We start from the raw sequence: 17,247 nt of genomic DNA on the forward strand, positions 1-17,247 counted from the left end.
GGACCAATTAGTTCATTCTTCTTTGATTGTTTGGAAATTTGAAACTCATTGACGTCTTTCCGTTTAATTCCTGATGTGAGGACAACGGTATTGGTTGGATTTGATGAACTAGACTCGTTACCATTATCTTTATAGAGTAATTTAGATCTTTGTTTTAACTTTTGAAATGATTTATCATTTTTCAATTCTTGAAGCGATAAAACCCTAACATCTCTGAAGTCATCTTTGAAGTCATCTAAACTACCATCTGGATTGGAACTCATCTTCAGAATAACGACAGTTCCTACACTTCTTCAATTGATACCAAATAGACACAATTCAATATTTGTTTACATTGTTAATTTTGATTTCACATTTGATGTTTTTTTTTGGTGAGAACAGTTAGCGATAACACATATTAACTACTTCATTTTAATAATCAATATTGTGGTTTATTTAAGAGATGACTAAGTTGTTTGCATCAACTTATATGGTGTATCTAGTTGGTCAGCATATTTTAAACGCTTTCTTTATTTAAATGTAGTCAAGTTAAATATATGGATATGTTGCAATGATGATTCCAGAAAATATTTCCTATTTCGGAATTATGAAACAAATTTATTGAAAAATAACTTACTATATCAATATGATATGAAACCCAGAAATTTGCAAACTAAAATGGGTTGAAACGTATAAGTTTGTAGTTCTTTTTGAACAAGCTTACATGTTTCACAATTTAAAATATAAATGATTTGAAGATTCCTTTGTTATCAGACATGGATTATTCTTCTGTTTTTTAGTTAAGGCTTTGATTGCATCTAACGCTATCCTATATGAAGACTGAAATTTCCAAACTTAAACTGAGTGATAATTCATCACTCGAGGAGCAAGCAGCTCCTATTCACTTGACGCTTCCTATTAACACCGCTAATAAGTCAAAGCCACTTCATGAAACCATCCTTAATAACTTCAATAAAACTCAAAGTGGGAAAATTTACGAGAAGGATATCAAGGATATTTATTCAATGATGTTAATATGTTTAGATTTAACTGATCATTCGAAGTCCAGGTTTCATATTTTACATAAATACTATCCATTTTGCTTTAGTTGTGAGACAGCTTTACAAGTTATGCAGAAACTTGATGTTAGTATCGAACTTTCAACAACCACTACAACGATTTCATACAGTATCAAACCAGAGTTAGGTTTGGTTCTTCTTAAAAAGTTTTATGCAGCTAAGCTTTTACATTCACCAGCAGATAGAACTAGGAATGAACCAAAGCATAATGTTCAATTACAACCAACTCCTAAAGGTGTTTGCATTTTACAAGATTTTTGCAAAAAAATTGGCATGAAAAGAACAAAATATCCTTTAATCTTGGACACTAATTTTAATTCTATTGATTTATTTAAATTTGATAGAGATCAAGTAACAGATAAGATTATTTACTCTGAATACTTTTTGCACTTGTTATTTATTAAATTATTTGGTGAAAAGCCGAATGTCTGGAGTCCAAAGAATTTACCAGATCCTTTACCTTCAAGAGATGAAGCTGCTGATTCAGATACTGGATTTGATTTCAATTTTAATGCAAGCAAATATAATGGTTTTGCTAGTATTGTTGCACCTGTTCCAACTGTTCAAAATGATTCAAAGGCTCCAAGTACAGTAGAAGATCCTGGTGTTAGTCCATTTTTTCATATCTTTTTTGCAAATCCTGATTCTGATGCTCATGTTCAATATTATGTATCATCAGTGGGTGTTAGATTAGTGAAGGATAAGATATTCAGATCTGAAACAGGTAAAGATGTTTCCATTCCGTATGTGGTAAGTGGAAAGGCAATCTGTCAATGGTTATGTGATTGTACTGATGTTATGTCTTTAAAACATGCTAAGGAAATAGCTTCATTAATTTTAAAGGCTAAGTTAATTAAAGCCTTAGTTTGGCCACCTTCAAAATCTGATATATCAAAATTCCACGCTGATCGTGAATGTTATTATACTTTGACTAACTTTGGAGAAGAAGTTTGTCATTGGAATAATCCAAGTAAAAAGATTCATAATTTACATTCACCAAACTTAAGCAACCAAATAAGCAAACTTGGCCTTGAATTATCTTGGAATACCTCACTTGAATCGAGTAATGTTAAAGATTCAAAAATGTCACTTGAAGTGATACTTAATGATCCTGGAATGAGATATTTGTTTAAGAAGCATTTAGAGAAGGAATTCTGTTCTGAAAATTTGGATGCTTATTTGCAGCTTAAATTATATGATAGACAGTTAGGTTGTTTGAGAAAGCTTTTAGAAGCAAACAAAGGTTCAAATAGTCATAGTATCAGTTTGAAATTGATTAAAATTGCTAATGTTACCTTGTCGTTAGCATATCATATTTATTTCACTTATTTATCTTCCGAAGCTCCTTTTGTTTTGAACATTGATTATAATTTGAGAGTTAAAATAACTAGTGTTTTGATTAAACCAGATGCTGCTCTTTCACCCATTGATGCATATAGGGACTATTTGAAGACTCCAACTACTACAACTTTTGGCAGAGAAAGTTCACCCAAATTGATTCAGGAATTAGCTCCAGCGCCAGTGATATTAGAAGTTGAAGAAACTGAAAAAGCAAAAGATATAGCTTTTGAAACATGGGAATCAGATTCAAGTTCTGATAAAATCACTAGTCAAAATATTTACTATGATCCAACCAATAGAAATTCAACATCTAGTGATGTTGATATGGAATTAACATTAACTAGTTTACAAAAGATATCTACCATATTTCATGAAATCTCAAAGCATATTTACAGACTTATGGAAGTTGATTCACTTCCTAAATTCTTAAGTAGTTCTATGTATACTGATACATTCATTAATCCGTAAATATTCATCTTATGTTATGAACAAATATATATATATATTAGAAATATGTAGCTATAAATACAATGAGTTTATGAAGTTTAAACTAATTCAATAGATCATGCAGTTGGTTCTAAAACAGTACCCTTTTTGATTGTAGCCCAACCGATTAAACGCCAATGTTTATCTATACGTCTTGATAAGGCAATCTTTTCATTGACTTCAGTACAAGCAGGAGAAGTTAATTGTAAACGAGCCATATCAGCCTTGACAGCTAAAACTTTAGCACCCGTAGCAGTAGAACCAATGTTAACCATTAAAACTTCACCAGCTTCCAATCTTTTAACTTTAGCACCTTGTTTTTGACCTTCAGTCTTGACACCTAATAATCTTCTTAATAAGAAATAATTAACTTCGATATCAGTATAAATGGATGGTAAGTTACCTTTAGCACCAACAACTTGACCAACTAATCTATCAGCTCTACATAAAGTTGGATCGACTTTAGTACCCACACCAATTAAACCACCTGGAACAGCGAATTTTAAATCGTTATGTTCGGCGAATAATGAAACAATGTTGGAGAAAATTGGTTTACATTGAATCTTACCATTATCATCTTTAGTAACAATACCTGGTCTGATTTCAATTTCATCACCAATCTTAAACACACCGGTTAAAATAGAACCACCAGCAACACCACCTTTCAAGTCTTCTATTTCAGCACCTGGTTTATTGACATCGAAAGATCTAATAACAATTAATCTTGGAGTAGCAGCGAAATCTCTTAATGGAACTGGAATATATTTGACAATATATTCATTGACAGCATCAATATTATATTTCAATTGAGCAGAGATTGGAACTATTGGAGCACCATCAGCAATAGTACCCCTTATAAAGGATAAGATTGATTTTTGATGTTCTAAAGCTGATTCTTCTCTCATTAAATCAACTTTATTTTGTAAAATGATAACATGCTTTAATTTCATAATTTCTATAGCAGCTAAATGTTCTGAAGTTTGAGGTTGTGGACAACTTTCGTTACCAGCAATTAATAAAAGAGCAGCATCCATAACAGCTGCACCTGACAACATAGTACTCATTAAAATATCATGACCTGGACAATCAACGAATGAAACATGTCTAAGTAATTTATATCTTCCTTCGCAACCTGGACGAGCACATTTCGGTCTGATTTCTTTGTCTGATTTAAATGATTTATAACAATCTGGTTCTGGACAATCTTCATTGTCACATTTATAAATTTTTGCGTTAGCATAACCCAATTTAATGGTAATATTTCTTTCCAATTCATCTTTGAAACGAACAGTTTGAACACCAGAGATAGCTCTGACCACAGTAGATTTACCATGAGCCACATGACCAATAGTACCAATATTTATGGTAGCTTGTCTATTAATAATATCAGCAGATAATGGGGTATATTCAGTGAAATTAGGATTTTCTGGTTGTTCTGGTAAACCACCACCTTCTTCGAATTCTCTCTTGGCTTCTTCTTCATCAAATTCATCGTCTAAACCAGCAAAGGCTACAGACTTCTTTTCTTTGATTTCTTCTTCAACATTGATCTGGCCATCATCGGCTTGTTCATTATCACTTTCAATATCAAATTGATATTCATCTTGTTCGTCTTCAATATTGCCTCCGATCACAATATCAGGAACAGCATTTTCAATATCGTCGTAAGACATATTTTATTAATTATCTATGGAATACGAATCTAGAGTCTTGATTACTGAAACTTATGACACACACGATAGTGATGAAATTTTTTTTAACAGAAAAGAAAAAGTTTGTTACAAGTCTTGAACCGTTCGCACGACCACGATTTTTTTTTTCACTTCAATTTCCCAAAATAGATTTGATGTAGTGTGCCCTTACCAGATCTTACAATATATAGGGAAGTATAATTTTACAGCTAATTTCTATTATGTTTACATATATTACAAAATATAAAGTCTTACTTAATGTGTATGGAACCCAAAATCGTTCATCACACTGTCCACATCCTTCCAAAGCATGTCAGTGTTCATATCAAAGTTATCCATCTCTAAGTTTTCCAATCCTGCTTGAATTGGAGATTCGTTAAAGATTGCTTCGGTTACATTCTGAGCATTATTGAAATTATTATTTGGAGTCATTGCTGCGGTAGCAACTTGATTACTAGTAATCATAGCAGGTTGTGATGGAAGAGTTTGAGATGAGGTTGGAATATTATCTGGAAGTTGTGGTGCTGTGTGTTCTGGTAAAGGTTCAAATGTCACTTGCGGTCTTTCGCTATGAGCTGACCTTTGTGCATGTTGTTGTTGATTGGATGGTGAAATGAAATTAGGTGATCCTTCTGATTTAACATATGGAGAACTGTCGTTCGATGCATTTACAACTTTGAATATTGAACTTCTCTTACCACTTACAGCAATTGGTTGTGGATCTAAAGGAATAGTACGAATAATCTTTCTTGCATTAGATTCGGCATTAACTGTATTTGATAATGATCTTTGTTTTCTCATTCTGGCTGAAGATGTTGTACTACCAGGTGTAGATTTTTGACTTCCTCCATTACCAACTCCATTTGTTTCAGTATCAGATTCAACTGCTTCTTCATTCTCATCACTATTTTTATAACCATATTCTTCACCATCATTAGATGAACCATCTTCAGCATCCTCTTCTTCATCTTCTTCAGGAATCTTTTGATCTGTTCTACTATTCAACTTGGTCATACCAACTTGATCTCTTAAAAGATATAAACAATCAAAGAAAACAGATGCTGACATTCTTGCTCTAATATCAATACTAAGAGTACTCATTTTCTTTTCATCTAAAGTTCTAAACAATTGCCACATATTTCTCATTATACCACTAGATCTATGAGCCATATCATGTTTCATAATAGAAGCCTTTGCAGCTAAAGAAATAGCAGCTTGATAACTTTGTTTACCTGAACCGGCATCAATTACTTTTTTCAAAGGTGAGTGGGTTAATTTACCAATAATACAAGCTGCTTGCCAAATATTTAAGATATGAACACCAGGTAAATACTTAACAAACTTTCTATCTTTTGATTGAAAGTATTGAGCAAGATTAATCAATGCAGTAGCTGCATTAAATAAATTAACTAATCCTCGTTTAAGTTCGAAATCGGCAATACGAGATGAGTCCATGAAAAAGTATGTTAATAAATGAACTCTAGCTGATAATAATTGAAATCTTCTGAATCCATCATCGGATGGTAATTCGTGTAATAATTTGAGTTCAATTTCATCTAAACGAGCAAGTAAAAGTTTTAATAATGGTAATCTTTCAGCTGGATCTACTAAACCATAAGCATCTTGAGGATTAGAATTCAAAGTTCTTGCCACTTGATCTTCAAAATGAGCAATTTCCATCATGAGTTGAATTGTTTTGGGAATAGTAATTGGTCCCCCTGGTCTGCATGTCCATAAAGATGTATCAAATTGAACAAATGCAGGAAACCCAAATGAAGTTGCAATAGTTTGGGATACAATATTACAAACAATCCAAGTTTTAGCCAGTTCTTGAGCCATGGCTAATTGTTGAGGAGTCTTTTGACGAACTTCGGATACTTCAAATGCACCTGGTGAATGTAAACCAATTCTAATGGCCAGGAATAAAGCGGTACCAGTTGTGGTGTAGGAGGTATCTGCACTTAACGAAGATGTAATAGGTGGCCAATATGAATAAAGTAAGAAAGCTTGTACAGAATAAACTGAACTTGCATTTAAAATAGGTTCATCTTCTTCAGTTGGATTATATCTTGTTATTGGTGAAATCATAATTTCAGCCAAAACACTCTTAACAATACGAGATAATTCTAAAAGTAATGATTTCTGGGAATCTTCTTGAAATCTTCTTAATGAAACAAACATGATTGTCCAAAATAATGCAGGACACAATCTATAAACTCTTTCAGGACCTTTTAAAACATCAACCACTGGTAATATAGGATGATATCTTTCAACATATTCCACATATAAAGATCTGATGGTTTCTGGTGGTAAAGTGACAGTGTCGATGGATTTTTCTTCACACACAAGTGCATAATCTGGAACAACAACCTTAGTATCCACCATCTTTAATGATTCCGATTGATTTCTATTCATGGTTCCCTCATACAGTCTATATATTGATGGAGTATTTGGAATTGACGTGTTTGTATCGGAAGAATTATGAGAGTATCTAACATCATATGGGAAGGGGGAAGCTGTTGATGGATTTGCATTCTGCCAACCACTTTCTTGATTTACTCTTTGAGGAAATGGTAAACCAGAAACAGTTGACAGTATTGGTGGAAGAGGATAACCACGGTTATCTGAGCTTTGACCATGTCGTATGGACTGTTGTTGTTGCTGTGGATTTGCTTGTTGTGGTTGTAAAATATGATTATTTGGAGGTGAACCTTGTTGAACTCCTTTAACTAATAGTTCAGCAGCTTGCGCTTCAGATAATGATCTCTTTAATTCTAAATATTCTTTCTCCATTTGAGCCACTCTTGCTCTTTTATAAGTTCTTCTATAATCAGCTTTCATATCACATTTTAATCCCTTTTTTGAACATCTTGTACAAGCATCCGGTTGTCTTTCAAATGCATCACATTTCGATTTTTGTTGACGACATTCAACACATGCCATCTTCTTAGCTTTAGCATATTTCAGACTTTGCAGAGATGAACCTTGTGGAGGAGGAGTACTAGCAGTCGAAGTTGGTGCCGTGATGTTTATGTTGCTTCCTCCCATACCATGATTAGGAGGCGATGCGCTGGAGTTTAGTTGATGATTAAGCGATTGTAATTCATGTGTCATATTTGCAATATGAGCTAAACTATCTAAGGACCTCTGCCCTGTCCCGTTAGACATATTCTTCAACTTATCAGCTAATGCTTCTAAAGGCCTAAATCTGTTTCTGTATTCTTTTTTTTTTTTACACTATCCTTAACTTAAATGTCTTCTTTTGGAATTTTTGTTAGTTGCTATATGCAGTATATAAAATCACGTGCGGCTTAAATCGAATCTCGAATTATTATTAGTATATTTGTAATGGTTTACTGTTCCTACATTTAACGAAGTATTTAAAAGAATATATAGACAACATTTTATTGAAAATCACAAATAGGTTTAGCGAATGTCTATTTGGACAGAAAATTTATAACGTATTTAAGACTTTTTTTTTGGTAGCATTTTTATATAGTTAAAAACAAAAAATAAGGAAGGTCACAAAGACCTTTTAACCCCAGGACCAAACTCCACTATGAGTCCAATCTAAATCAAAATTAGGAGATTCACTTCCAAAGAGTTTGATCATTGGTAAACCAGTAAGACAATCAGTAATAATTTCAACCTTGTCATCAGTAGCATCTTGAGATGAGTTATCTAACAGATTTGGGAAATAATTCAAAAGATGATCATAGAATAATTGAGTTGGAACTGAACTTGGTAAATCATTTAAAGCTAAGTAGATCTCTTTCAGGAAGTTAATACTACGATTCTTACCAACATAACAAGCAGTAGCAAGAAGGATATCCCAATCTTGGAAATTGTAACCTCCTAATTCATTCAAAGTACCAAATGAAGATGATCTTCTTGAACCAGTTACTGGATCAGAGTGTAATTCACCCATACCTAAGATAAACATACTTCTTTGCATCAAAGTATTCCAAAGAATATAATAAGATTTCTGTTGTAATTCATTAGTAAGAATTGCACCTTGAATATCAGTAAATTCAATCTTTTCGGGAGTACTATTAGAATATTTAGCATAATGATTTTCAGTACTAACATGCCATTTAACAGTTTCATAATCTGGTTTTAAAGCAACTTTTGAAACTGAAAATTGTTGAGCTGAAGATTTTCTTCTTTGACCTGGGACGCTATTAGTTTTATCTTCAGTTATCGAACTTAAAAAACTTGATGAACCAGATTTAGCGGATTCTAAAATATCATGAACATTAGTTAAAGATGAAGATGGATGATGAGAAGAACCTTGTAATTCCAGATGAAAGATCATTTTATTCAAATCAGTTAAGATTTCTAATTCTTTACGTTGATAAATTGAATTAATAATATTTTGATCATCAAGATTCGATCCACGAAGTAATTTCAATTTCTTACCTCCTCCTACTACTGTAGAATATTCATTTTTAATAAGATCTTTAATGATTGATTCTTGCTTTTCAGAAATAATAGAATGAGGCAATCTAAATGATTCCATGGGGAAAGCTTTAAATCCAAATCTTTCATAATATTTACCAACACCAGAATATAAATACCAAAAATATTCCTTAGATAAATAGTAATTAGCCAATTGAGTATCAATTTGACCATCAGCTTTAGTTACCATATTTTTAAAACTATCCTTTTTCAGGGCATCACTTTCTTTTAATTTTCTGGTGATGATATCATTTTCAAGATATTTAATCGATTCACCTACAATGAATTTAGCAATACCTTGATTTCTAAAATCTTTATGAGTTGAAACATATCCAACTAATAAGAATTTAACATTTTTAACCCCAATTGCAGCCGGATCAGGAACTGAAGATAATGCTGAACTTCTATCAGCAGCTTTAAAAAATCCATCAACTTCTCTAACTGTAGTGGAGGCAATTACTTTACCAGTACCTTTTTCTTCCACATAGAACCCATAAAGATTACCACCATCATTTAAAACCTTAACGTGTTTGCCAGACTCTAAGTCTGCAAATTCTTCTGGAGTAATAGTAGCACTAAACGCGTCCCCACAAACGGTATAGATTTCTCTAAGCTTTGCTGGATCACTCGTAACTCCAAATTGATACTTTTCCGACATCTTGACTAGCTTTAAAAGGTATGATAAGACAATACTAAGTCAAGAAGAAAAAGGAAAATTCTTCAATTATTTAATCTTCTTCTTCTTCTTCGTAATTACTTCCTTTACGCGAGGACCTACACTGCGGTTTAATAATAACCCTTCTTATTCTAGAAGTTGCGCTAAGTTCCCAATTAGGAATGTAAGATGTCGCATAAATGTCTCATTACAAAAAATGACATTTGTCTCTCTCATCAGATGATTTCGCTGTCAGTCTGTTCCTATAATTAACCAACTGAAGAATAGTTTACTGTCTGACCAATAGATTTTATACAAGATATCGTATAAATGAAACAACCTTTCGGTTAGACGATAGATAGAGATCACTTATTTTCTTGTAAGACGGCGAATGCTGCCTCATCGAAACATAAGAAAACAGACTAAAAACCAATGACTCTAACATGAATTTGCAACGTATGGTGATCTTGTGGTTGCAAGAAATAAACAGCGTTTAATAACAAGAAAATCTCATTGGACCTTATACTTCCCTCTAGAGATTTTGAATTTCTTTTTTGTTATTATTAAATGATTTTCTTATGCATTATTATATACCTAAAGTATTATGATCAGTTGACTATACCCCTAAAATAGGCTTTTGAAATTGACACTATATACCGGAAACGAGATGATATTGCCGCACACCATACAAAATTTGCAGTATAATTGCCGTAAATAACCAAATTCTTAGCAGCCTGTAACGGAAACTTTACTTATATCAATTAACCAAAGAAAGAATTTTTTCATATAAATATGTAGATGAATGTGTCAAAGTCATTTCTTTTTCAAATATATTGGTCTAGGGTCTTTATAGAAATTATTCATCATGGATAGTAAAGGTCAACAAACTTCTATTAGTAAAACTAATAGTGATGATAAAATATATACTCAAACTACCAATGAAATATCACAACATATAATTTCTTCACCATCAAAATGGCAAAATTTCAAAGATTCATTCAAAAGAAAAGAACATCATCATAATGATAATTCATCAGGTTCATCATTAGACTTAGAACTTAAACCAGAAATAACAACCAACATACAGAACAATGATTTAAAAAATGGTCTTAAAAAGAGACAATTACAAATGATAGCATTAGGAGGATGTGTGGGGAGTGGACTTTTAGTTGCATCTGGTATGGCTTTAAGAAATGGTCCTGGAAGTTTATTAGTGGCTTGGGCTATTGTTTCATCATTTTTATATTGTACTATGCAATCATTAGCTGAATTATCAGCTGCTTTCCCCGTATCAGGTTCATTTGCAACTTATGCCACTCGATTTATTGATCCATCTTGGGGTTTTGCTATGGGTTGGAATTATGCTATTTTTTGGGTGGTTGTTTTACCCTTAGAATTAGTAGCTGCATCCATGACGATAAATTTCTGGGAATCTAAAATTAATTCCGTAGTTTGGATTGCTTTATTTTATGTATTAATCTTTGTGTTAAATTTATGTGGAAATAGAGGATTTGGGGAAACTGAATTCGTAGCATCTATTATTAAATTATTAGGTATAGTTGGTTTTAATATTTTAGCTATTATTTTAATTTGTGGTGGTGGTGATCAAGGTTTTATTGGAGGGAGATATTATATAAATCCTGGTTCATTTACAACTGGAGTTAAAGGAGTTGTTTCTGTTTTAATTACTGCTACTTATTCCCTAGCTGGTACCGAATTAATTGGGTTAACTACCACTGAATCAGAAGGAAATCCAAGAATTGTATTACCAAAAGCTATCAAACAAGTGTTTTGGAGAATTATTATCTTTTATATGATAACTTTAACTTTAGTTGGATTCTTAGTACCAGCAAATTCAGATCAACTTATTGGTGCTTCATCAAATGCATCTGCTTCACCATTTGTCATTGCTATTAGAGCAGGAGGTATTAAAGTTTTACCAACAATTTTCAATGTGGTTGTTTTAGTAGCATTATTAGCCATTGGAAATTCTGCCGTATATGGATTTTCAAGAACTATTTTAGCATTATCAGAACAAGGGCTAGCACCAAAGATTTTTAATTATGTTGATAGAAAAGGTAGACCATTAGTTGGTATTGCTGCATGTGCTATAGTTGGACTTTTAGCATTTGTATCAGTTTCACCTAAACAATCAGAAGTCTTTGCATGGTTAGTTGCTTTATCAGGTCTTTCAACTTTATTTACTTGGGGTAGTATTAATGCTTCATTTTTAAGATTTAGAGCTGCTTATAAATATCAAGGTAAAGATTTACAAGAATTACCATATATTTCCAACACTGGTATTTGGGGAGCTTATTATGGATTAATTATGAATATTGTGGTATTGGCATTTGAAATATTTTGGATTGGAATTTGGCCAATTGGAAGTAAACCTGATCCTGTCGTTTATTTCCAAAATAATTTAGCATTTTTCATTGTCATTGCCTTTTATATCGGTCATAAATTATACAGTAGAAGTCTTAAATTTTATAAAAAAGTTGATGAAATAGATATTGATACCGGTAGAACTCCTGAAGAAATTGATTTACTTTTACAAGAAAAGGAAGAAGAGAAACAATTTGCAAAGACTCGTCCAATTTATAAAAAAATCCTTAATTTTTGGTGTTGAAATCAGGGAAAGCTGTACCGTTTTCAATAATGCTTTATACATACATAGCTTAATAACAGCATTTTAATGATAATTTACATGAAAGTTGTAGAACATTAAGTGATAATTTGTAAAAAATTATATACATTATTTCGCGTTATATAGTCATTGTTGCAAAATTGGTATTAGATTGCTTAATTTGAATGATTAACTAGATTGTAAAGACAGTCAATCATCAACCTAGGACTACAAGGCATGTCCTTTATAAGCGCCATTAAGTATCATTCTCTATTATGAATTTTCTGAATGCATACGTTATGCATACTAAAATTAGCTAATAACAGTAATACATTCATTAAACGGGGGCTCATAACAAAAATGATTCATATTGACAAGGCTAATATATAATTGATTTAATAAAAAGTAAATCTACAAATGTGACTTGCAATTGATTTATAAGGTATGTATGGTTTATTTTAACTATTACACAATTAAACGGAGGAGGAGGAATGTTTTAGAGAACACAAGAATGAAATGAAGAAAGGCCGAAAATGAAATGAAATGAAATTGACGTAATAAAAAACTTTGATATACCGATTTAGATCTAGCTATTGTGTTGATGGATTGATGGATGGATGGATGAATTGACGGATGGATTGATTGATTGACTTTTCTTGTTATGCCTCTAATTTATACAGTTAACATCAATTTTTTTCTTAAAGTCATGATTAAGCAGCCTAGAAAAGCATATCCAAGGTACAACAGATACACATGGCACCTAAACAAGCCATTAAACAATCATCATTTCTTTGGGGTTGTTGTTGAACATATACTGGTTGTTGTTGTTGGTAATAACCACCTTGAGGAGGTCCATAATTTTGTTGTTGTTGATAACCTTGTTGTTGATAATAACCACCTTGAGGAGGAGGAGGACCACCGTATCCTTGTTGTTGTTGTTGGTAACCGCCATACCCTCTATCTTGTTGTTGATTATTATAATTTGGTTGACCTTGAGGAGTGTAACCTTGTTGTTGTTGGCCATTACCCCACGAAGCTGGTGCACCAGTTGGAGGACTATATTCTTTTGACATGTTTATTCTTTGGATGTGAAGTGAGAGTTTAGACTAATTGAACGCCAAATCAATCGATACCAGATAAAACTATCAAAAGATGAAGATATGATATTAATATTTATATTGATATAGGATTGGGATTTATAGAAATTTATTTTTAGCATTGCCCTTTTTTTTTCTTTTACGACTGACACTCTCCCTCCTCCTCCCTTTAGACCAAATATATGGCTGAATTTATATACAGGAAATTAGTTAAATATTTCTATTAATATCTATCTATATAGGCTTAAATGGAATAGGTCATGAATATTATTAAGATGTGTAGTTTGAGATGATTTTGCTCAGCTTTTGAGACTAGTTTTAAGACGATATGAAATGTAATAGCAAATAAATGATCTATTAGGAGAAGAGATGATCATACCTAGAAGTTAGATCGGCTACCGGTACATAGTACCGGTACAGTATAAGCAGTTCCAGACTATTTTTAGCCGATCTGATCTATTTATAACAATAGATACTCGTGATACACAATATGAAACTTCGATTTCAGTACTCATATGCCTTAATTAAACAATTCTACTTTTACATATTTTGCAACTTATTACCTCTTGAACTAATCATTTATTAAGATTAAAGGGGGTATATACGTAAAAAATTATTATTAAAGAGTCATTTTTATCATTAAAATGCATAAATGTTTGATTAGAATTAAAAAAGCAATATAGGAACTTGTCCCATAGATGATATTGGGTTTGAAACTATTATAGCTCAACTTTTTTTTGTAGGGACTTTTTGTATTTTTTGATTAATATAAGTAAACAAAATTTGGATTTCTATCACCAGCATTGATTCGTTCTCTAGATGGTAATTCATTAAACTTTTGAATATAAGCTTCAGTCTTTTTAGCTTTATTTAATCTTAAAACGGCAAAGAAATAAGCTATTGATGCAAGAATGGAAAATATAACTGCTGCAATACAAGTTACTAAACCTGGTTTATAAACGGGAGCATCAGCAGCTAAGAAAATAAATGTTGCAATAATACCCCCAATATTACCAAAACCAATTTGCCAGGCGGTACCAACTGATTTTCTTAAATGAGATCCATTATTTAAAGCAGCCCAACAAACAATTAATGGCATAGCAGTATATAAACCTGAAGCAGTTAAGAAACACCCGGCATACCTAATTCTTGGAGTATGTTTAGCACCTAAAACCATAGCTAAACCAATAATAGCAAGGAATGATGAAGCTAAAGCAAATGGTAATCTTCTTTTAAATCTATCTGATATAAATGCCACCACATTAATTAAAACAAACGCAGCTAACCATGGATAAACTGAATGTTGATTGGCACTTACAGCAGTATAACCCATTTGTTTAATAATAGTAGCAGCGAAATAAGCATAACCATAAGATGGAATAATTAAACCAAAATAAGCTAAAGCAGGTAACCAAATTAAAATATCTTTAAAACATTTACCGACATCTTTTAAACTATTTTTAATTTCATAAGCTGATACTGAACCCGATAAAATTTCTAATTTACGTTTAAGAAATTCTCTTTCAGTATGAGATAAAAATCTACTTTCTTCAGGGAAATCAGCAATTGTAAAGAATAAAAGGAATGCACAACCCATAGTAATAGCACCTTCAATGATGAAAACCCATTGCCAAGCAGCAATACCATGAACTCCATCTAAATCATTAATTTTAAACGCAATAGCACCACTTGCAGCTCCAGCTAAAGCAGTACAACTAAAGAAAGCTGAAAATCTTCTTTGAGATTCATGTTTTGAATAATAAGTTGATAATAAATAAAAAATCGATGGGAAAGTTGAAGCTTCCGTTATACCAATTAAAAAACGACATGCTACTAAACCACCAAAATTAGTAACAAATCCCATTCCAATTGAAATACCACCAAATAAAAAGATTAAAGTACTTAACCAAATATGAGGTTTAACAAATTTAATACAATAATTAGCTAAAACTTCAAACACAATATATGGAACGAAAAATACTGTTAAAGCAATATTATATTGATTACCAGTTAAATTTAAATCTTCAGCTAAACCATAAAGATTAGCATTTGAAATATTAACTCTATCTAAAAATGAAAGGAAATATAATAAACAAAAAGCAGGAACCACACAAAGATCAATTTTCCACATTAATTTTTTTTGATTTATTCCAAGTGATTGAGCTAATTCTTCAACTTCAACTTGTAATTCAGTTTCAGTACGTTGAACTGGTTGTTGAAATTCTTCTTTTTCAAGTGAATTTAATTCAGGATCAGATGCATAAGACGATGTCTCTTTTTCTAAAATTCCTGACATGATGATTATCGTTGTTTGGTATTAGTATAAAATTTTAGTTAAGGAAGTTTATAAAAGCGAAGGTATAATAAATATTTCATCCATTTGTGGGAGGACATAACCTATATATATGAAAATTTATTTATCTAATCTGACATTACGAGAAATAAATTTCCTATTATGATTCATCCATAGTAAAAAATTCCGTCATAGGCTTATGTTATTTTTAACCTTAACAATAGCAGTAGTAACACATTCACTAAAAAAAGCTGGGGAAACAAAATTAATAAGAGTGCAGCCCCTCCTTATCATGGTTTATGTACAGGAACGGGCCGGAATTATATATTATACATACTTTCCACATTCCCTTTGTGTCAAAAACTAAATCAATTAGAGTAATTATTATTATTATTATTATGACTCTTGGTTAGCGGATAACTGGAAATGAACAGTGACTGGATAGAACCAGAAGTTGAATCGCCTAAGTTGGAGTCATACTGTCTATGACAAACAGATGTAAGTTTGATGGTGTGATTCAAGGTAATTTAATTTAATTTAATTTAATTTAATTTTAATTAATGTAATAATTCATATAATAATAATTCATAAGGTGCATTTTACGATCACCACCGAACATGGTAAATGAGTCAATAAGTAAACGTTGGAAATAATAGCTTGATACATTATGTTAATTTCCATCCCGCCTTCAAGGCAATTTGGTATTATTAATATATTCTAGTTTACGAATAATATAAAGCTAATTTTGATTTCTCCTCTTTACCTCCACTTTTACACAGTTCGATATATTACAAGAATCACAGTTGTTGTCATCGAAACAGTTTTAATTATTATTATTATTATTATTATTATTATTATTTAAATTTAAGTTGCACTGAGTTGAATTCGGAGAAGCTTAAAGTGACACCGGCCCTTAATTCGCACATCTAAAATATATTTTTCGGGCAAATCCAAATGTTACATTTTGCGTGTTTTATCTCCATTTTAGGCTATTCAATGCTTATACTCATACCACGTTAGATGAAAGTTTAATGAAGTAAAGTAGAGTGAAGTGAACTGATGCGATGGGATCGATCTGATCTGATTTGATCTGATTTAATCTGATCCAAGACAATATGAGTGGCTGTATGTATGTAGTTTTTTCTTTTTGACCTTAAGCGTCTCGTATTTCATCTGTCTAATAGTTAAGTCCATGACAGACAGACAGCGTCTTAGGCTTAACAAAAAAACATTCCTCCAAACATCCATACATCAAAAAATACAAAATTAAACACGTGATCAAAATCACACCACCAGATCAGACTCAAATATTCACATCAGTCCAGAATTTACATTTCCTAATTGGGCGTATGAGGAAAATTTTTCGATAAAAGAAAAAAAATTTGTTCGTCAATTTACATGCAGGATGTGGAACCCATCATATTTTAATTTAGCAGTTAATGGGGTCAAGGGGGTAATTGATCTAGAGTTGAATGATCTTGATTTGATGGATTATTATTCTGAAGTAAAAGTGGTGTAATGGAAAGAAATGTGTAGACAGAG

General features: G+C 31.9%; 7 protein-coding genes across 7 annotated transcripts; 2 read left to right on the top strand and 5 right to left on the bottom strand. All coding sequences in view use genetic code 12, as the record gives it.

Moving 5' to 3' along the window:
* Positions 1–468: 468 nt before the first annotated feature.
* SST2 (GTPase-activating protein) lies at positions 469–2,915 on the top strand. The gene has a single exon (XM_064904410.1). The coding sequence runs from the start codon at positions 813–815 to the stop codon at positions 2,865–2,867; it is 2,055 nt and encodes a 684-aa protein (XP_064759757.1). The 5' UTR covers positions 469–812; the 3' UTR covers positions 2,868–2,915.
* On the bottom strand, positions 2,912–4,781 carry GCD11 (translation initiation factor eIF2 subunit gamma). The gene has a single exon (XM_064907286.1). The coding sequence runs from the start codon at positions 4,556–4,558 to the stop codon at positions 2,963–2,965; it is 1,596 nt and encodes a 531-aa protein (XP_064759758.1). The 5' UTR covers positions 4,559–4,781; the 3' UTR covers positions 2,912–2,962.
* LEU3 (leucine-responsive transcriptional regulator) lies at positions 4,782–8,032 on the bottom strand. Its single transcript, XM_064907287.1, has one exon. The coding sequence runs from the start codon at positions 7,742–7,744 to the stop codon at positions 4,832–4,834; it is 2,913 nt and encodes a 970-aa protein (XP_064759759.1). The 5' UTR covers positions 7,745–8,032; the 3' UTR covers positions 4,782–4,831.
* On the bottom strand, positions 7,910–10,123 carry DFJ63DRAFT_250073 (uncharacterized protein). The gene has a single exon (XM_064904409.1). The coding sequence runs from the start codon at positions 9,690–9,692 to the stop codon at positions 8,112–8,114; it is 1,581 nt and encodes a 526-aa protein (XP_064759760.1). The 5' UTR covers positions 9,693–10,123; the 3' UTR covers positions 7,910–8,111.
* A 588-nt stretch (positions 10,124–10,711) lies between these two features.
* GAP6 (Gap6p) lies at positions 10,712–12,318 on the top strand (the record flags this gene model as incomplete). The annotated part of the gene is made up of 2 exons (XM_064907557.1): positions 10,712–10,726; positions 10,777–12,318. 2 exons carry the CDS (start codon positions 10,712–10,714, stop codon positions 12,316–12,318), a joined length of 1,557 nt encoding a protein of 518 aa, XP_064759761.1.
* A 716-nt stretch (positions 12,319–13,034) lies between these two features.
* DFJ63DRAFT_315677 (uncharacterized protein) lies at positions 13,035–13,388 on the bottom strand (the record flags this gene model as incomplete). Its single annotated transcript, XM_064906595.1, has 1 exon — positions 13,035–13,388. The coding sequence occupies one exon, from the start codon at positions 13,386–13,388 to the stop codon at positions 13,035–13,037; it is 354 nt and encodes a 117-aa protein (XP_064759762.1).
* Positions 13,389–13,757: 369 nt separating this feature from the next.
* TNA1 (Tna1p) lies at positions 13,758–15,806 on the bottom strand. The gene has a single exon (XM_064904411.1). It carries the CDS (start codon positions 15,706–15,708, stop codon positions 14,176–14,178), a length of 1,533 nt encoding a protein of 510 aa, XP_064759763.1. The 5' UTR covers positions 15,709–15,806; the 3' UTR covers positions 13,758–14,175.
* Positions 15,807–17,247: the final 1,441 nt, after the last annotated feature.

The sequence above is a fragment of the Scheffersomyces coipomensis genome (genome assembly GCF_036884675.1).
Source record: "Scheffersomyces coipomensis strain NRRL Y-17651 chromosome Unknown DFJ63scaffold_8, whole genome shotgun sequence".
NCBI classification, from domain to species: domain Eukaryota; kingdom Fungi; phylum Ascomycota; class Pichiomycetes; order Serinales; family Debaryomycetaceae; genus Scheffersomyces; species Scheffersomyces coipomensis.